This window comes from Temnothorax americanus, unplaced genomic scaffold (assembly GCF_048541705.1).
Source record: "Temnothorax americanus isolate GAGA-0224 unplaced genomic scaffold, ASM4854170v1 Scaffold124, whole genome shotgun sequence".
Taxonomy (NCBI): Eukaryota; Metazoa; Arthropoda; class Insecta; order Hymenoptera; family Formicidae; genus Temnothorax; species Temnothorax americanus.
In genome coordinates, this window is record NW_027509258.1 from 47,614 (window position 1) to 70,342 (window position 22,729).

General features: G+C 37.1%; 1 protein-coding gene across 1 annotated transcript in view; it reads right to left on the minus strand.

Annotated features, from left to right (window-relative positions):
- Window positions 1-22,729, minus strand: part of LOC143893632 (calcium/calmodulin-dependent protein kinase type II alpha chain-like) — a 77,220-nt gene that overhangs the window by 40,391 nt on the left and 14,100 nt on the right. Inside the window, exon 4 of the mRNA XM_077399202.1 lies at window positions 6,040-6,134. Within this exon, the coding sequence (XP_077255328.1) occupies window positions 6,040-6,134 (95 nt within the window). The remainder of the gene's footprint in view (window positions 1-6,039; window positions 6,135-22,729) is intronic.

Below are 22,729 nucleotides of genomic sequence, written 5' to 3' on the forward strand. Positions count from 1 at the left end.
AGAGAGAGAGAGATATTACGCGCAATCACACACATACACACCATGTATACGCGTGTTTGAGCGAATCATTTCCAGCAGGTTACGCGGCAAACGGGCTCGTTAGAAAAATGTATTCTCTTATTTTTATCTCGTTATAGACAGCTCGGTGTGGCCTGTCCTTAAGCATGCGCGCGTTGCATTTTTCATATAAGAATTATCCATATCGATTTGAGCGACCAATCTCGATCCACATCGAGAATCCATATATATGTACTATGCTGCAAATCAATCAGCACACAAAAAATTACACATATGAATTTTCCATATCTCTATTTTAATAAAATTAATTAATTACGGTTCAAAGAATACAAACAAATAATTTTCGATTAAAACTGTATCGTTACTCCGTACAATTACGAATGTAATTGATAGTTATCGTTACAATTCACGTTTGCTTTAAGAAAGCTAACGCTTGCTTGAAGAAGTTTATTAGTGCTGATGATAGTGCAATCTCGAGTGCAATCGAGTTACGAAACGAATGCTCATGCAGAAAAATGGCAAATTTTCGCGCAATCAGTTTCGCTTTTTCGGCAATCACGCATCCTATACAAAGATGTTGTCGAAAAGACGAATGTCGATGCGCGTCCTTAAGAGCGTCTCGTATAACAGCTCTATCGACGAAAGGGTACCCGCGTCGTCGAAAGGTTGATCATTTCCATCGGCAAGGCCGATTCTCAGAAAGCATCCACCCGATGTAACGCTTCCCATCCGATAGAGCGCGAATGTCATAAAAGCGTCAATAATAAAAACCATCGTTGGTCGCGCTCGCTTATTATACAAGTCGATGCGGAGAAAGTGCGAGGTACCCTTGATCTGTCATGCGTGATAAAGCTACAAGGATAATGATACATTTTTTCCTCCCGATTTCCGGACGGTGCAATGAAGAATCCCGTTATAAACTCCGCGAGAAAAATAGCATGGCTTTTTCATCGAAAAACAGAAGATTAACTGTTTTTTTTTTCATTTCGTTATATGTTCAAGATCTGTATGTCAATAAAAACATTTTTGGACAAATTTATAGAAAACTAATAAAATATTAAACATTAAGTAATCTTCAAAATATTATCGCATAGAAAATGTGATAATTCACGAAAACTGCAATGACAAGATGCGACGTTAAAAAATAATTGGCGGGATCAAGTGGAAAATTCAAAGAGAAAGACAAATAGAGATCGAATAGAAAAAGACAAGAAAAGCGCGAGTACTACTGGTACTAGTGCGCGTATATGTCAAGAAACATGGCCAACCTCCTCGTGATTCTCTTTGTAGTCCAAAGCCGCGAATTAGAAATTCAAATGATCGCGACCGCGACACCGACGATATCCCGACTATATTACTCGATTAATTATTCGTCATTCGTCGTGCCGAAAGCAACGAAATTCCGCCGTTCGAATGAGTCTCAAACAAATTTCTCCCGGATAATAACTTTCAAGCGATAAAAAAGATTTTACAATTTCACAGTTCTGCTTTTGAATAAAAACGCTCGCATATCGTAAACAATTCGCAATGCATTGAATTCGTAATTGGCTTACAATTAAATTGTCTGCAACTACTCAGCTGTGCAATTACTCAACGTTAAGTTCTTTCTGTATTATATGCTTTTTTGTTATTTATCACATAAAATATAAATTATCTGTGACATACAGTTTCTATTTTCTATAAAAACATACGTTTTATAAAATAAATAGGCTAACCTGGGCCATTTTAGAATAAACTATAAAAATAAAGAAATGATTGTCTTATCCAGAATTGAACCAAGTAAAATTAATGTGTGTGTATAGTAATAAGTATATAATAATATTATAAAATAAACTGTAATTTTTTATTCACACAGTTCGTTACAAACTATTATTATCGCGCATGTTTAATCAACCGTTATTTCTCTATGTTTGATCGCGAGCGCATTCCGCACATGCCAATTAATTTAATACCGATTGATTTCGTCCGTTGCGTCCAAGGACACAACGCTATAACATAAACGTCATAAACGAATGAATAAGTGAAGAATCTTCTGCGTCTCCAGGATTACACTTGAATAATTTTGCAGCGTGAAGAACAATCGCACGGCGTGCGTTTCAACATGCACCACAAAAAGAATGGAAAAAGTCTTATCCCTCGGCGAGCATACCACAAAGTAGTACAAGTGCACTGTGTCGTTACGTGTCATACTCGCGCTGTCTCGGAATCGGAAATGATAGGAAATGACAACCAAGCGCGAATCGAATCGCGCGAGCAGGAAATCAAGGAAATCAAGGAATTCCTACTCATTCCTTCTCCTACTCATATAACGATTGGTTCCTATACCTCGCTATTTGCTTTCCTCTCGTTCCCAGAATTGGAGTTTTATTCGTTGCGCGGAGCGCGTACGCCATATTGCAGAGGCCGCGGCCTTCGTTAGGTCACTGGTTCAAGAGGTCACTGGAGCAAGGTCGTAGTCTGAGCTGACTTGCACGAGCAAACGATTCTTGAATGTCCGAGAAGACGAGAGAACAAGAGAGAAAGAAGAGAGGAAGAGGACGAGAAAGAGGGAAAGAGGGAGAGAGGGAGAGGGGGAGAGAGAGAGAGAGAGAGAGAGAGAGAGAGAGAGAGAGAGAGAGAGAGAGAGAGAGAGAGAAGATAAAGCAGAGAAAGATGTAGGTGAGAAGAGGAGCAGAAGGACAAAAGGAATAGAGAAAGGATTCCTTTTTTACCCTGACACCTTTTTACCTTTTACCCTCGCCATGCCTCGGCGCGGCGAAGCGATGCCAAAGATAGATTTATCTCGCCGCATCGTACCCGCAGAAAATGGCCATAAATTGAACGAGGGTGAAGGAAGTGAAGGACGGAAACGAGTATGCCGGCTTCGCGGGAGAAAATTATACAATTCCAAGTGCTCGCGAGTCGTTCGGCGCGGTGAAGATGAGAAGCGACCTTCCTTTGCGATACCTATTCTCTCTCTTAATGCATACTTGCACGCGGAATTGAATCTTGATCAAACGAGGCAGCGGTCTGGGCAGAGGAATCCACCGAGAGCGATATATCGTTACTATTCTATGTGCATCGATCGAAGAAATTCAGCTTTCATCGTAAAAGCCTCGAGTACATAGAAGATAGAAATATTATACTCAGAACTATTTCCGCACATAAGCAATTTGTAAGCAAATGGAAATAAAAATAAAAAGTTAAAAATATATATATATCTACCTATGTGTATATTATTGTTATGCTAAATTTTAGCTTGCGTATAAATAATATGAAAAATTGTGTTAAAATAACGAAAAAATGCTCGAAATAATGCGACGATTTTTATGACAAACTTTTTCGATAGTTATCCAATTTTTTTAAGGCACAATATATATGACGAGATTTGATTCAAACAAAATTCACACATCTCACACACACACACACACACCCATATGTAAGATAGAATGTGACGAAAACTGGAAATTTTCTTTTATTCTTTTGCGAGAAACCCCATTGGTTTTTCATCACTTATACTACTTATAGTATAACGCACGATTATTTCGATATATTTGTTATATATTGTTATATATTCAATTGTTTCATTATTACTATGAATATTGCATTATTCTGCCGGCAAAATTTCTTTCGCAGCGGTTAACCGCGATGCATTTACGTGCATGTGAAACGGTGGTGACCGCATATCATGCGTTGTACTCGGATTAGAACGATGTGTTAGATATCATTCGCATCGTTGCGCCGCAGTCAAATGGTTCAATCGAGCAATCAGAACGATACTACGTTAATCGTTCGAACCAAATTGTAACGCGTAATTATTTTGAACGATCGTGTTCTCATTTTACGTATCAAATCGTTACAAATTTTGGCGTCAAGTTCGGTTTTGCGAGAAAATAGTAAACTATAATTTTACAGAGAAAGAAATATCATATATCAGACAATTAATAAAATTATTTAACAATTGGATAACTTGTTAGATCCGCCAGTGCGTAGTTAAAAATAAGTGCGAAATTAAGCGACTCAACTGGCCAGTATCAATTTATATATTGACTCACTACGTTTCGACCTTAATTAGGTCCTTTTCTCACTTGAAAAGGACCTAATTAAGGTCAAAACGTAGTGAGTCAATAAATAAATTGATACTGGCCAGTTGGGTCGCTTAATTTCGCACTTAAAATTATTTAAAACCATATATAAAAAAAGAAAACGAAACAAAATAAAGTAGGAACCTATGCCGGCATACTCGATCGCGTATTCAGTGTCGCGAATTCGGCACTTTACGTGCAAAGTCGCCAAGTCTGTGGAGCGATAAAGGAGTAATTTAATTCGCCTCGTGTTCAATTATATATATTAGGTATTGCGCGTTCGGCAACGTTCTTTCCATCTCCGCGTCATTCAAAAGCACTGCCTTCTTGATATGATATACGTAGCGCGCGGATGCGATCATGCGATTGAATTTCAAAAGAAGCCGCGATGTACTTTCCGGACCAACGATCTCGCTGTACGGTAAAACTGACAACTGCATTGGTGATCCCGCGTAAGGATCGCGTTGGCAGTAGTAACGGAAATAGCCACTCGATCAAATCGACGCAAGTTTTTGGCTTTTTTACTCGTCTGTGTACACTTAGAGGAAATTGTATTTATACAAATCATTTAAAAAATTACAAACAAAAAAATATCTAGGGTAAAAAGAAAAATCTCTCTTTCGTGCTTTTATTCCTGTTTCAGAATACTACACAAGTATAATTGCACAAAAAAATAATAACAGATTGAAATAAAATAAAATACTGTACATACATACACTGTGTTGAAATTTTCTATAGGTTAATTTGCCTAGAAAAATAAGTACTTACCGGAGTAACAACGAATTGCAACATTTTGATATCGACCATATATGTCAGAGTGTATGCCAAAGAGACATATAGTAAATAATAAAGGCAGTTCTACGTATGTTGCTGTGCGTGCACATTTTCTGCGATCGAGCAACCGCGCGAGAGAAACGACCGTGTAAAGACATGAAAGCAGCTCTTTTGCAATGGAAATTTACGATGACTATTTCGAGGCGCTATTGCCTCAGAAACATTTCAAACGTTTCTGATGGAAAGAACGCTCGAGAAGAAGAGCTTTTCCTTTCCGTGCCTCGACCTGTCTCTACTATATATTTATATCGTGTTAAAGAAAGCCGGAAACAACCTTTATCCGTTGCGTCGCGTCGCCCCAAACGAGAGCACATCTCTCCCTTTCTTTCAAAAGATATTTCAGACTCGAGCTCGAAACACATGCTTGATTGAGTGAGCGCCTTTTAGTAGTGTAAGTACTTTTCGCTTAAAAACTTAATTTTATCGACAGTCTGTTCACTGGCGTTAATGCGCTTTTGCAATCGCGATATTTTAATAACGACAAATATCTTATTATATGATCTTATCAAAGTAGATGAACAATATCTCGAAATTTTTCTTATCCTTTTTATTAATCCTTTATGCTTTCCATTATAATTTTCTAGCAATGATTAGCGATGACAGACATCTTTACAGATTTTCGAAGTATTTATAAGTGGTTTAGTCAAAATTTGTGACCGCAACAATTAAGTCGTCTATCGAATACGAGTCTATCAGAATACGAGTTATCTAATATACGAGAAACGCTCAACCTATTTGCCCATTTGTACCAAGTCATCCCCGACCCCGACACGCACCATTGCACACCATGTCACAAGCGAGCCATGTCGCAGCAAACTTTGACTTACAATTAGATATCCCCCAAGTTCAGATATTCTAACCGCTAACGAATACGACATATTATACATCCATACAAAAAAATAATCGTGAAACACGTATAAAATCACAAATTGTCTATGTACATACGTAACTCTATACACCTTACGTGCACGTTAACGACGTAAATTACAAAAAGCGTTGAATTGTTCAAAATCAGCTTGCGCTATCCTTACCGAGTGACAACACGCCGAATTAAAACCAATGTGAATATTCAATGACGTGGTATAAAATTCAATTAACTCGCTTGTACTTGACCGCCACTTACCTCTATTCGAGAGTTTTTTGGTGTTTATGATTTTTGCAGCAAACTCGTGACCGGTGCTCTTTTGCACACATCGTCGAACCACGGAGAAGGCACCTCTGAAACAATCGCGAGAACGAACATATGTTATTATATTGCTATGTAATTGTTATTCGGAAAAATGATATGGATGTGTCTATAGTGGCGCACACAATGCATACAGATATATTAAAGCGTAATGATATGTATACATATACACGTCATAAATAACGAATTACAAATCCTCGCTAATTAACTTTTAAAAAATGCTTTGACCCTAACTCTTTTCACAATGCAAATGTTTTGACCTTAACTCTTTTTGCAATACAACTGATTTGAAACTCATAATGCAAACATTATAAAAATTAAATACGTTAAGTAACAATATTATAGTAACGTATTATAGTTTGTTGAATTCGATAATTATTATTAGCATATTATTGGGTGACAGTAATTATATTTGTATGACAAGTGTTAATAATATTCAATGACATTATTGCGTGAAATTTTAAAACATTTTAAAATAAATAAAATTGTTGAGTTACCGATGTAATTCTTGTAACTCTCGACGAAATTAGAGCATTCTTTTATTAATGTTTCATTGAAATTACGTACCGCGAGTACAAGTAGATCATAAGAAATCTATCTTTAATCATGCATCAACACCATCCAACATTTGGTTGAATATCTTTGCTCTCGAAGCTTTCATTAGACGAAAAAAACTGTCTAAACTGTCTGAATCTAAAATTTCCCAATTTAATTCTATGCGCGATACTTTTCTTTTAAGAAATTTGTGGAATATGATAAAAATGACATGACGTGTAATAAACTTTTGAAAAAGAATATATTGAAAGTCTTCAAACTTAAGCGTGCGTTGCTAGATTTACAATATACAATTCTATAATTTTCAAGAAATCCAAATGATGTTGTCACAGCCTAGTCACGGCCTGATCAAATCGATTTTACGATTCGCTTTACACCTCCGCGTTGCTAAAAATAAAATGATCGCGATTACATGCCGATTACATGCCGTGACGTTAAAAGTATTCGTTAAAGCGATATTCGAAGTAAAAAGAGCCGATTCCGTAACGAGACAGCGATTACACTCGCATCCAAGACCAGCGAGTAAAGTCCACCCTCAGAATTCATAGTCGCATGGCATATATCCGACATCTCTAGCTACTCGAGAAAAACTTTCTCGATTACCCCATATGGAAAACCGCGTGGCCGGTGCTGGGAAAACTTGGACTTGCTTTAGCACTTTAGTTTCTCCGCCGAGCGTTCTGTAGCGCCGTCGATCAAGGTGGTAGATTAGCGACTACAGATTGTTCATTGAGCGAACATTTGCCGAGAGATTTAAATTGTCGTCTTTCTTTCTTCGCAAGCGAGGGCTTCCGTTTATCGATCCGGAATTAATGGGAAAATCTGTTATTATCCGCATTGCAGATAATCGTCCACGCATTTTTTGTTGTCGTAAAAAAGAGATTCGGTTCAACCGAAATGGACATTGCTCGAAGAACGTTTTTCAGATGTCGTTTTAAAGTTGAAGCATATGGAAAATGAATTTAGCCGGCTAGCAGTATCATCGCGAAACTGCGTACGTCACCAGGAATAATTAAATTCTGGCATCGAGTATTAAATTTATTACCGCCTCAAATTTTTTTATATGTTATAATCGCAATTGTTCAGAACTAGCTCCAGTTTTCTATACGCGCAATAAACGAGTGCGTCGTTAAAATATCGTGTCGTTAGATTCGACACGGACAAAAGTTATAAAAGTCACGTCACAAAAGATTGCAAGATAATATGATAAAAAAATTATATATACATCGAGAAGAGCACAAATATTTTTCTTGACGCGCCCAAGATAATTTCATAGATTATCTCTTTCCATAGTGAAAGTATTATATATCCTTTGCTACGGGTTATATAGAGACTCCCGAGGCCCGATACTGGTCCTGCTGGCGTCGGCGCTGTGTTGCAGGCAGCGATGCGACGCGACGCGACGCGACGCGACGCGCGCCACGACGATATCACGCCGCTCGGTCTGCCCGGAGGAAAAAGGGCGAGGCGGGTGCTTGGCTCGTTTCCATGACGACCAATCATTGCCGGAGCTTGTGCCACCAGCTACCGCGTGCACCAACCCCCGTCACGCCAACCCCCTGCCGCTTTTCCAACCCCTCATCATAGAGCGGGGTAGCTTTTCCGCTCACGTGCTCTTTACGAGATTATAACGCCGAAGCACGACGATTATTTAACGTCACGCTCCTGTTCTCGCGCTACACGCTCATCCCCTTCACGCGCATGTCGGTCACGATCAGATACATTTGAATTTTACTAATTGCAAATAAGCAAGGCTTTGTAAACTTCCATCGAAGTCGAGTATCGAATATTGCGAAAATCAAAGAACGTAATAAAAACACTCAACTTTAATAAAACATCCATTTTTAATATTTTTATACAAACGTAAATTTATTTTCTGCCATAAAAATATCGATATCAATTATAATAGTGAGAATACCTTCATTATTATGCACACGATAGATTATGACGATATATAAATGGTTATTAAAAAAGTAAAAATCAGAATATCCTCTTAGTTATTTTAACCAAGAATTTTAACAACAGAATCGTCGATAACATTGAAATTAATTTTGCATCGAGAAAAATTTCACGAAAGGTCATTATCTGTTGCAATTTGTTAATATCAATATCATTCAGTGCGGGCAAACCGTATTTTACCTCGCGCTTGACGAGTGATCGCCTTGGCGGACAAGTCCGGGCATGGTGTAGTTTACTAAAACAAAAACGAGCAACTGCGACGCGATTCTCTCTAGCAGTAGCGCGCGACACTAATGATGCATAAATGACAAAAGTTTGCGATAAACGCGATATACACTTGCAGCGTCGCGTCGTGTCGCGAGACGCAAAGCAGTGATCGTACATTCTGCCCGTGCTCCGAACAAAAGTGACAATAAGATGATGAGATATGAGATGCCGGATAAAGACATTCTCAGATGCAGAAACAGATGCAGCACGAGTATGTACGCAAAAAATATATGAGCATCGAATGCACACGATATGAAATTGCATCATATTATACGATTTCTCTTCTATGATGCAACGCGATGCAATTTTCGATTCATGTTTGGCTATGAGAGACAAAGGAAGCGGAAATTACACTACGAAGGATAAATTCATACCCTCATTATTCTATAAGCAGTAATCAGATCAAAGACCTATTTAACATTCATTTCATAGCGAATGATACACTGTCGATGTAATTCTGCAAAATTATCTATTTATTCATTCGTGAAATAATTTCAGACTACCTTAACAACTTGAGGAAATCTTGTAACAATCGTGTCGTACAATACGTCTTTAATATAACTGCTTAAATATAATTGATACGTTAATGTATGTAATTCGCGTTAAAAAATATCCGATCAATTCCATGAATGTTGTTTACATAGCAAAATAAATTTTAAACGGCGCTATTCTTCGATTCCAATACAGGTCTTTGCATCTTTATGGATTAACGATTAACGTATAAAGCTTTCTCTAGATAGCAAGCAACGAAAGAAGTGAGAGCGAACATGAGATGAGAAATGATCTCCTTTGCGTGATATTGCGCCGCAAAGAATAGAGTAAGGTAAACAGAAATATGTCGATGGAAGAAGGACACGTGAGACCAACAGCAAGGTAAAAAAGGGAGCCACGCAAGAGTGGAGTAGAAGATGAAGATCTTGCGGAAAAAAAACCCGTGAGAGAAGTGAGGAATGGAAGAATAATGCAAGGGGACGAAAGACATCGACCTTGAAACGAGTCAGTTCGCTCGCTGACGTGGAACTAGAGCGATCGACGATGAATCCTCAAAGAGAAGCGTCCTAGCTGTCGCCCAACAACGACGCGGTAACGGAGATGCGCTTTAAATACCCGCTCGTTCTTGCCAACACACGGCTCGCTTGCTCGCCACGCGAGATTGTGGCGTCCCTAAGGGCACTTTTCTTCTTTATCCGACTACCCCGTGCCTGTGGTGTCTCTGGTCTCATCGCGCTCGATTTATCACCTTCCTCGACGTCGCGCGTCGCTCCTCGTCGTTTTTCCGTTGTAAGTTTCCACTATTCTACAGCGGTTTAACTAAAGTTTAGAAGACCTACTGACAGAAGAAGTTACGGAGAACTATATTTCCTTCTTTTATTTTGAGCAGTCCCGATTCCGATTATTTCGATTGACGATTATTTCGCTATTTATCTCTTCAACAGAATTTTCAATCGATTATATCATAAAATTTAATCTTAAAACTGACTATCAACCGACTAATAGAAATGTAAACTTGATTTGTGACCAGGGAGAACAATATAAAGAATGATGATAAAATAATATAACAATTTGCTATGTTTACGTTAGATATATCTATCTTATTGTTAGACAGTAGAGAGAATTGTGAGCAAATGAATTAATCTTTCATAATGGAGCAAATATAAAAATTCTCTTTTCCGCTTAATCTTGTATCCTTATGGTAACCGCGGCTACCGACTCCTACCGGCAATTATTAACTTTATCGAACTTTCACCGATTGGATTTCGCGGCGAAACCTCCAATCGAGTGACGCTAAGGCCATCGAAAATAGCCTCCCGTTACCCAAGTTAGTTTTCGATCTCGAGGAAACTAGTGGGCGAACTAATCGAGAAAGCACTATCGAGAAAGAAAGAAAGGATGGAAAAAAATGAGAATAAAGGAAGAAGGAAGCTTTAACCGGTATACCTGGGATATCTTACAAAATAGGTATACACGTTTGCGCGCGCAGGTCTTGCGGAATCCTATACACACTCGGCCTCGGCCGCACCGGGTTCCTCTACGGTCTACACTAGTTTATATACAGCGTAGCATCGCGCATCACACGTGGTAGGTCGTAAAGCGTGGTATTGCTCTTGTACTTTGCATAGTGACTCTACCCGTCCTACTTCTGTCGTTGCCCCACTACTTTGCGACACCACGACCGATCGCGAACGTGAACCGTACCGTATACATATACATGTATCTATATACATATACATATAGATGTGCATGATGTACATATGTACATGCATGTTGCCGCAGCAAATACTGCAAAACTGTTTGCTGCTACTGCTGCTGCTACGGATGGGCCTACTCCTATCACTGAGAGCTATGATTAACCCTCAAACCGAGTAGCCAGCTTCCATATATTATCCCTGAAATTGCCGCAAGAATACGGGCCTTCAGCCCTACAATCAAACCCTCCAGTTGAATCACAGTCAACTATTGCATGGAACGCGAGAACACGAGCAAATAAGCTCGTAAACTCGAGAAAAAAATTGAAACGAATGTAAAATACTCTTAACAAACTATAGTTGTTACTTTTGCCCCGCGTTACTTTTGACCCCGCTCTACCCTAACACTGTTATTTAAAATTTTATTTACTAAAAAATGCTTTTTTCATTCATTTCGTACTTCGGAAAAACGTTCTCCTAAACAGTACCAGCATTTTTCTACAGCATTAACTGCGTCATGGCGTACAAAGGCTTCTTCAAGAAAAAGCATTTCTTAAAGAAGACAACAAATTACTCTATTTGTCTTCTAACTGACGTTAATTGTTACATAATCCATAAATAAAAGCTTTAGTCTTCGTTGCGCGCGCAAGTTGCGTTAGGAATAAATTCAAATCATGGAATAGTCCATGAAATGAACTAATGTGGATAATTGATGGGTGGAATATATCGAGATTACGACCGACGTTTCTCCATCTTCATAAAGCCGAGAGTTATCCATTCATATATATAACAATCAAAAGCCAGATTGTGGCAACAGGCCAACGGCGCACGACGAGTAATAGTCGATAAGATAATTTCCCTAGGGATAGCTCTCGCTCCATTCTTTTTCCAACGAGTCATTATTTTATTAGGGCCGTAGCTGTTTAGATAAGAAGCCTAAAATTCTACGAATAACGACCGCCGACCGTGTAAGTATTATTTTGTTAAGAAATTAAAGCGGATTAAAATGGATGATGAATAAAGATGAGATGCTAAAATTCGTGAACTATTTTGCGTCGAGTTTGAGACAAAGATTCATGCGTTGTTTTCCTAATAAAGCTAATAGTAGAGTAGACACCGCGCGGAAAGTCTTGTTTAGATCAAATAACGATGCACGCGAAAATAATTGCATACACATGTAAATCGTTTCGATGTGTCTCAGCATTGCCTGTCTCGGAAAGCTAATCATAAAACTATAACTTAACAAATTTCCGTATCCTAATGACGAAGTTTAACCGATAATTCAATCATATCGTAAGATGAATCTCTTACTCAACAATATATTAAAAATTGAAAATCTTACTATCGATCTTTATACATTCAAAACGAACGTCGTAAAACTCATTGGAATATATATACATATATATATTATATATATTTCTTTGACTATATATCCTCCTATTCATCGATTCTATCTCTTATTTCCCTTCTTGAAATTGCGCGTAAAATTGTTCATTAGAAAACGACTTTATGGAAAAATAGTTTTACTCCAAATAACGAACAATGCATAACTCTGTTTTCGCATTGAGCTGTTTTATTCCACGTCGACCGGCCGGCGCGGGCGCGAGCAACAATAGAGAATGGCGACTGGCGACTGCTCGCGATAGTTTTGTGTGGAGACCCGTGGCATTCAATTGACGGCAGTGACAACGAGAGAGAAAAAGCAAAGCCGCGGCGAAAAAATAAAGCTTGCGGTCTCTATGTGATTCACACAGAAGCACACAACACGCATCTAGGAATCATTTTATCAGCAAGTAAATTCGCTACTTAATTTCTTTCATCCTAAACTTGATGAAACTTGTAGATTGGTAGACGCGAGAAGAATTTTATAATTTCTGTTTCTATCCCTATTATTTCCTCATGTACTCAAATTGTACGAATAAAAATATTATAGTCAAAATTTCACTATTACTTTATCGATAGAGAGAGAGAAGGAAGAGAGATAATTCTCGTTCGTATATAAAAATATGATTTTTCGTGATATTTCGTGGTGTTAAGAATAAAACACGAGATTGTTCACTTTTTAATACGTCTGCTTTAAGCACCAAAGTATGCAGATTTAATCTTGACTGTGAGATACCAATATCCTATGTTAAATTTAAGCACGCCATCCCCCAGGCGCGCCTTGCCATGACATAGCCGTCTCTGCTCGATGATCCGTCCGATATTCCGGCCGCTCGGAAAGTTTCACGGGCTATCTTTGACGTTCGACATGATAGATTCCGGAGATGACCGGCATAGCCGTTGGGATGACATCCCGTCAATTCAATAGAAGCGTCGCAAAATTCACCGACAAACGAAAGTACCGCATTTTATTTAATTTCAGCAAAAGCTCGGTATTTATTCAATTCCGAACTTCTTCCGATTTAATTATTTTAACACAATATTACGTGTAGTTAAATAATTGATATGTTTGATAAACAAAACAAGTTAGATAAATAAGTCTTTATTAGATAATTAAGATTAAGATTTTTGTAAAAGAAACAATATGCAATAATTTTATAGTCATCTCTTTCTCATAATTTCTGAATTATTATGGTGTGAGAGAATACTCGTCTCTCACTCTCTCTCTCTCTCTCTCTCTCTCTCTCTCTCTCTCTCTCTCTCTCTCTCTCTCTCTCTCTCTCTCTCTCTCTCTCTCTCTCTCTCTCTCATATCACTATTTTTGTATCGAGAAAAAGAGAGGGAATCATTATGTTAAACTATTCTATCAAATGCCTCCATCCTCCATTAATTGTAAGTCTTATAAGATTGCGTTAAAAAAGTTAATCCTACATATTTTCAGAGTATTTATATTTTTAATTCAAACAAAACGAAAGATTGTTACATGCATCCGGAAATACGCGTTAAGTTTGTCACATATGGTCGTTTCTACCTCGTTTCGGTGGAAAAGATCGACACGCACAGCCATCGCGTGCTGAATCGTATTTACTTGCTCACTATTCTCATGCAGTGTATACCGATATGTCACATCGAGAGGAGAATGCCGATGTCGGGAAATACGGGAAGTAGCGAGGACAAAGTATTAATACTTGAACATACACTGTCCGAGTATCGTCGAGCGCCTCTCTTCCATCAGTTCCATCCCGAGATGAGAGAGAGGTGAAAGAAAAAGACGACGAAGATGAAAAATATAAGAAAGTCGGGTAGAAGCTAGCTGTTGGTAGAGGCTGAGTGTCGACGAGGAGGTTGGTTGGCCGGTTTAGCCAACGAGCGGGGATGGCTTTAACCGGTCGATACTTCGCGTTCCACGTCGGGGTGCAAGTGAGCGTGGTATAGCAGTGGCACAGCCCTGATCCATACACGCGCTCACGCTCACGCACACGCACACGCATATGTGATCGAGCTGCCGATCAGCCGGACATAAAATTGTCGCATTTTTTGCATGTAATTTCAAATTAAAGATTCTTCTTTGATAACTTGCATTTAAGCCATTAAAATCTGCTTGCGCATTGTGATTTGCGAAATAATAACTGCAAGAAGGTGATATCAGCTCTGGCTGGCATAGCGAACAACGATGCCGACGCCCTTCACGGAAGAATACACCAGGGTGCCCGGGTTCAACGTTCTCTCTATGTCGTTTAGATCGAGCTCTTAGCGAAGATAAAGTCGATAGTTTCTCAAAAAAGTCTTTACAGACTTATTTCGTGGTAAACTTAATTATCAAGATGCTAATATAGAATGCTGATAAGTAACAAACATTTCCCGATAATTTTTTACGTATATGTATACCAATGCGGCGTTAAATTTATTTAGACAAACTGCGGCTGTACTTTTTCTACAATACCTATTAAGTTCACAGACTCGCGTGTATTTTTAAGAAACAAAGAATAGATATAATGTATTCTTTTAATGCTACATAGTTTTTCGTTAGTATAGCAATTTATTGCCATTCTACTTTTTGACGAGTCTTTCTTATATCTTATTAATGTTAAAAAAATATTTATTATTTATTATGGCAAATATATTGTGCTATGTAAAAGCACCATATAATTTTGCATTATTAGATTGAATTTTTCCATGGAATCAACATGCACCAAATCAGTAGATTTTAATATAATTCGCGTGAGCCAATTATACAAACTCTTAATAATAGCAAATAATCGAGTGTCGCGACATTCATAAAGCGGTGCATAAAACGTACACTGTTTTAATATAAGCGACAATCTAAAATATGATATACTTCGACACGATATATAGAATAAAATCGTTTTGAATGAAAGCGCTTCGTTATAACCGTGCAAAATTTTTGTAGCAAGAAGATCCTTCCTGATACTGTAATTATTTACGTTTGAGCAAATTCTCGGTATTAGTATGAACCAAGAATACATAAAAGACTCAAAAGATACAATTAAAATATGCAATATTTATCGATAATGAAACAAATCGACGAGACGAAAAAACAGTCTGTGTCAGTCCTTATACAAATAATCATATAGAGTCGACACTATCTTTTTTATAAAAAAAAGTAGACATATGAACACACATGTCCGAATTCAATTTATACACACTTCTTGATGCTGTGCTAAACTATACGCAATGTATACGCCAAAGTCCCAAAAAGAGACGCTATACAAGTTCTTCCGATAATTCGACTATTTTCGAAAAGTTTGATATTTCTAGCGAGATGGTTCGGCACCTCTTCGGCACGCAAATACATGTCAATCGGAATATTTAAAAAGGCATTCGCGTATTTGGCAAAATTCCTGTAACGATGGAAATAATCTCCGCGTATATAATAGATTAAACTCTAATATACGTTCTGATTACGTATAATAGATTATCCTCTTTAAAACAGAATATGATTGAACGCCCGTGAAAATTTCATACGTGATTTTGCAAAAATGCGAGAAAGCAGCTCGAGAGGGAAAAACAAATCGGCTAATTTCGCAAATTCACGCCATTCTTCTTCTCGTTGTATTTTTTCCGAGTCTTTTTTATCTCTCGTACAACCTCCACCACACCACACAATTAATTGATACATAATTTAATACGATAATTAATCGCGAATCGCGTGTATCACGTATCACTATCCTAAGTTATAAATGGGTCAAATATCGCTGCGAAAACATAAAAGAAAATTCCGTAACCGACTGCTGATCAAGCTGTAACTGCAGTTTCCCGGAGTTAGATTTGCATAATTTAACGATATATAGTATATCGTTACAGAAGAAACATAAGCAAGTTCTTTGATAAATTATGAGTTATTATTTCTCGAATTGTGCTCCAAGAAGATAATTAAGATGCAAATTTATAAGCATAGCATTAAATGCATAATTACTGCACGATTTATAATCTGCAACGTTAAATATCATCTGTACATTAATCTGTTTATTAATCTCACAATTATAGCTATTACATAACAAAAAGACAAATTTAGAAAAAACACTTTATACCATTACTAAACAGTTTGTTGCTAACTGTATACAATACATGTATAGCCTTATATAAAAACAAAAAAGAATACGGATAATCGTAGCGTGTAAACGATGAAACCGGTTATGCATTTTTTGCGAGACAATATAATACAATCTAGTGCCATTATATGTATAATACTGTATACTGTATGTACAACGCGGATCGAGGTTGTCAAGGTGTGAATTGAATTCTTAAAAAAATCTATCGTCCTCGCTATTTCGCGACATTCCTTTTTCATTGTGATTGAATACTTATTCGTAGTCAATCATTGTACTCGAGCGTTCACAAAGACCACAGTTATAAACCAAGAAAAACTATGATAACACTTCTGAGAAAGATCTACCCTTTAATTTTAATGGGGGGGGATTAATAAAGACTGTTTAATAAATATATAATTTACTCTTAATGATATTACATTTATATCGCTGAAATAAATATATTATCAACCAACAAAAAAAACATAAAAATTATTAAGTATAGGAAAATAATGTAGAGGTATACGTGTTTTTTAAAAAGTCACGACATAAAAATAACAAATATGTTGTTATATTCGTGTAATGTCAAAGAATAATTAAAATTGCTAACATGTTTCGTTGATAAAATCGTGACAACTACGTGATTATATTATTCCGTTTACGTGAGCGTCGATCGATAAAAAAAACTTATCCGAACACCTCGTTTAAAATGGAATTAACAATAAGTAAAAACGGGTCTTCGCATTTTCGTAGATTGATACAGGCATCGATCGAAGAGAGTGCCATTATACGTATGTATATTTTCCACGGGAATTTATTTCCGTCCGCATGCCTCGTGCTCGTGACATCTGCGGTGAATTCGTAATGCAGTCGCATTGCGACTGCACGCAGTCTCATATTTCAATGAGTGCGCGCACTAGCTACAGTCGCGGGTCGCGGGTCGCGCATCGCGAGACATATTATATATAGCAACTCGCGGAGTAAATAGAACGGTCGAGCGCGAAACCTGTTGCGACAATTTTTCAACAAACAGCTACTTTACTTGTACAAAGCAGAAGTCATTGATCACTTTGAACGGTTTATCGCTATGTAGAAACATTGCAAATGCATATTTAACGATTTCGTCATTTTTCGAAATATAAATTACACAAATTTGTGGAATTTGAAATAAGTTCTGGAAAAAAGAGTAATGTAATGTTGGCATAAAAGTGACAGAGCTTATATATTATACACTACTTGAATCAAATAAATCGGCAAACAAACAAGCAAACAAGCAAATAAACAATAATCTTCTCAACTACTGCTATGCTATATATACCATATTTATATCCATAAAGTATAAAGAGTTTGTATGACGTTTTTTGGATTCCTGTAAGATAATCAACTGATGCACACTTGACGCTTCGTCATGTACAATTAATATAATACACGCTTGTAATTAATGCGGATCCTAATCGACCTGTGCATTCATTAAATCATTATCATCATTTAATTATCACGGTTCGTTGTTCTCTTACGTAAGAAAAAACATACTTGTGAATAAATCAATTAGCGTCTAATACTCTAACTCTATAATGCGTCTAATTTTTCGATCGGTCCAAGATAGCCATATGACTCTTCTCGATACAATCACGTGACTTGGCTCATGCTAAAGATTAAAGAGCCGTTATTTCCATGCGGTGACTCTTTAGCGTCACCGGCAAAGACGCGAAAGCAAAGTTGGAGCGAGACATCTCTGGTACTTCGTATTGAAAGTATACTTGGAAAATTGTCAACCGCGTTACAGCTCGTGAACAGGCTTACAAATTGAAATCGGTTTTAACACCGTAAATGCAATTTGCCAGAAACTAAACTACTTCCCCAACTGTCGACGCGTTTCAATCAGGCGTGATGGCAAAGTTGCTAATTTCAAATCTACGCAACAAGATTATTTTGACGGGAACGAGAATATTTTGCATTATTATTAACATATAAGAATATTGTGAATAATAATACTAATCTGGTATTATAAAGTTGTCTCCAGATTCGCGCGCGCGGTCTATATTCTACGCAAGAGATTCATTGAGTTGAAGAAATTTCACTTATATCAATAAAAAGCGCATTAATGAAAAGCCTTTAAAAACCTCATCTTTCTTTACAATTTCTGAATACTTAATATTAAATTAGCCATGGTAACTTTAATTAAAATTTTGTTCAAGTAAAAGTCCCTTGAATTTAACCAAAAGGTAAGAAATCCTAAAGTTTACTAAAAATCTCTCCTTTAAAACTCGGTTTTTTTTAAATTGATTAAAGAATGTTGTTATTATGTAAACTATACAAACAGGAATGTTGAATGATATTATTGATATTGTTCTAAGTATTTTGTATTGCCATGTGACGTAACAGATAATTACATTTTAAACGATTATTCTTTCGTGTTTTATCTATAAAAAAAATGTATAAGGCAGACTTTATGAGGGGAATCTAGGCCGACTTGTCAACCAGTCACGATCACTTAAACGGCACACGGCTGTACGTGTATATCTAAGAAAACGTATATAATACTCTGCAGTATCACGTTATTCACGTTCATGAATTTAGACGTCAGGTGGAACCGGGTACGAGCAGTTCGCGGATAGGAATAAAGTTTGACGCCCCAGTTTCCAAGAATATCAGCTGCATTCCGATGACAATGCCTTTCAAATCCGGTAGAAAGAGGTCGGAGAATGGACGCGCATCATCCAAGTTGGCGACCAACCTCTTTACTTAATAAGAACATATTTCCTTCGAAAAAATAAACGAGACTCAATTGACATGTATTACAACCATTATACGAATAAGTAACTTCCAGGGCTTTTTATTAGAAAGACTAAAGTATAAAGATTCAAAGATATAAAAAAATAAACCGTAATTATACCATCCACCATATATGGTATATTGTATATTATATATAATTCTCGATAGCGCATGTTTGAATATCTCGTAAGGCAAAGTTATCCTGGCATTTAATAAACCATTTCTCGTGTATAGAAGATTAGTTTATTTGAAATTTTTGATAATAAGAGAGGAGGGCGCAATGATATCTCTCATTATTTAGCTCGTTTCGCTTCTCTTTGTAACGCTATACCACACGAGCTTCGCTCGACCGCGCTTCCTCTTGCACCCGCGACGGTAGTCTTTGATCTATTATTTAAGCGTCGTATATTCTCCTGCATTCAGACAAACGGCAAAGAACTTTATCGCTCTCGCAGGATGTCGCTCGAGGATAAGCGAGAGCGAGGAAAGTAGGCGAAACCGCATCCCGAGGGAAACGGCAGGAGACGTACAAGTCCTTCGCTCTCTTCCTTCTTTCCTCTTCTCCCACCGGTAAAGTAATGGACCTTGGCATCTCTCACACACATGTATAATGCGAGAGTGCCATTATTTTTAGAACGCACGCTCGCGCTTGTCACTCGCTCTTAAAATCGTGGCACAAAGCCGGATTACCTTTCAAAAACTCCAGCGGCGCTCCGGCGTTATCCAATTGTTAAGCTCGTGACGCTTTAAACCTGTCCCCGAAAATTTCGTGATATTTCATTCGTTAAACCTATAGTACGATATTTTTTAAAAGTTCCTTTAAAATTTTCCACCTTTCAAAATTTGTAACCTAAAGTTATTTCTTTTTTTTTGGCGTACGTGAACGTTTACACAATTTTTATTTGTTATTATTTCAAAGAATAAATAGAGAACAAATATTAAAATTATTTCATCAAGTACCTCGATTATCACTATCAGTTTACCCCGTATTTATTAATTTCTCAAGTTAAAAAATAATTTTTCATTGTCTTAAAAAATAGAAGGGATATAGATATTAAATATAATGTTCCTTTTACCGAAAGATTTAATTACTCCAATGTATCAAAGCGTTTTTAAAGAAAACGATTGTTATTCATTAAAACAATATTTCATTTGCAATCATTGAAAAGTTATCGCATTTCATCTACATTCGTTGATATTCACATCCAGTGGATTCTTTTAACAGCAAGTACAAATAGAAACTTTAGGAATTGACGCTCGCGTGGAGCCTGTCCGTTGTATAATATCGTTACACGCGTCGACTCCAAAATCGCGAATAGATGTTCCGCAATCGAAAGATAAAAAGAACCGGCTTCGATATAAATGCCCACCGTTCGCGGCCCACCGTGTCTGAAAATAAGTTTGCCTTCGATCCGAGGCCCCAGAAATATAATATTCGTGAGATGGAGGCAAAACCGGAATGCCGAATTCAAATTAATAGTGTGTATCACGCGTATATTAAATAAGTTTATTAAAAAGTATACTGTATACACATATATGTACTGAGAGAGAGAGAGAGAGAGAGAGAGAGAGAGAGAGAGAGAGAGAGAGAGAGAGAGAGAGAAAGAGAGAGAGAATTTCCACTTCACCGAGATCGATCTGCATAATCGACGATTACCGGCGAATACGAAATTCGTCATGTTTCTAAACAATCCGTTGAAAATAAACGCACGACGCCAAATGTGCACCGATTATAATTGCTGGTAGTACTCTCGCTAGCGGTAGTACATCTTTTGAATACGCAATAACTGATGCGATTATCTGACACGTTGTCTAATGCTCGACTATTCACACAACTTCCGTTGTGTAAATACACAATTTTAATTATCACCCCGCGCGGTAGAATTGAGATATATCGATTAATCTGTCGATAGTGGCAAGCTGCCGAGCACCGGGCTCAGATAAACAATTAGTTTTCTCTTAGAACCAAGGCATCATGACGAATAAAAATATGATACAAAGACCGGGACTAAATATAAAAATTTAATTACCCGCGGTAAACAGTCTATCAATATATAAATCAATGCTCCGGAAGAAAGAATCAAGAAAGATAAAGTCAAAATTTTTCTATTATATATATCTATACATACTTAAAAAAGTAAATTTCCAGAAAAATTTACTAAAAATATAAATAAAAACGGGAATCTGGTATATAAAAATTTGATAAAATTTTCAATCATACGCAGTGGCATTTTTAAGACAAAAACAACGATGATTGTTTTTGATACGACCATTTGCGGATCAATGACCTCGCCTATCTGTTATTGTTCGAGACTCATTAGAGTTAAGTGATCTCGCGACACAACAAGTTTTTACTTTCCTCAAGTGATTTAAATTCAAAATCACTTCTAAATCTTGAAGCTAACGAGTACCAGTGTGGAAGACATGCTAACAGATTTAATTACACGAAAAATTACCGTGTTCTTCCATACAAAATTTCCAAATGTTTCAAGAAATTAAATTCTTTCAATGAATAGTAAATTATTCTGCTAAATAAATGTTCAAATACACTATCGCCTATTTTAATTTTCTTTATCAATCATTAGTATTAAATTCAGTCACTTAATAAAAAAATAAAAACAAATCGAAATAGAAAAATAAAACGTGTACATTGTGTAAAGATAAAACTAACAGGTAATTAAATAAAATACTGCATCATTTAATAAACAAAATCTCAAAACCATTTTTAGTAAAATTCTCAAAAAATTCCTGAAATGTGTATAGTTGTAGAAAAGTAGCTCTGTCATAAAAAGAGAGATTTTAGGTCAACAAATGAATAAATGTAAAGATCCAAGACTTGATAAATCGCGCAATCCTTTAACGGATTTCAATTTGCTATCGTCGATGTCATCATATTTACATTCGCACCATCATGAGATAAACTCTATAGAAAAATAGAAATATATAGAGATGCGTTGAAACGATGGAACTCGACGTATGTCTTTGTGAAACGGCATGGTCTCATTAGAATGGGGGAAACGGCCGTGTGAGGTCAGCAGACGATGAAATTCCCGAGCCGCGTATTGCATAGTTCTGCAAGGCCTATTTTCGTCCTGTGCCGCTCACTATTATTAGCAACATCGCGGCATTGCCGCGCAAGGAGGAGGATACTCGGAAAAGGGGCAGAAGGGTGGAGAACGTAAGAAAAAGTCTATAGTATCTATAATAGTAATTATACATATAGTAAATAGGTTTCTCTCTCATATGACCCCTTCTAACGTCATGTGAACATAGCAGCACTTAAATGATTATTCGAAACAATCTCTCTAAATTTCTTGGAGTGGGAATACTGCCACTCCAGTGAGATTTCACTCTTTTGGAGTGAGATCTCACTCCAAAAAGAGTGAAATCTTACTCCAAAAGAGTGAAATCTCACTGGAGTGGCAGTATTCCCACTCCGAGAAATTTAAAGAG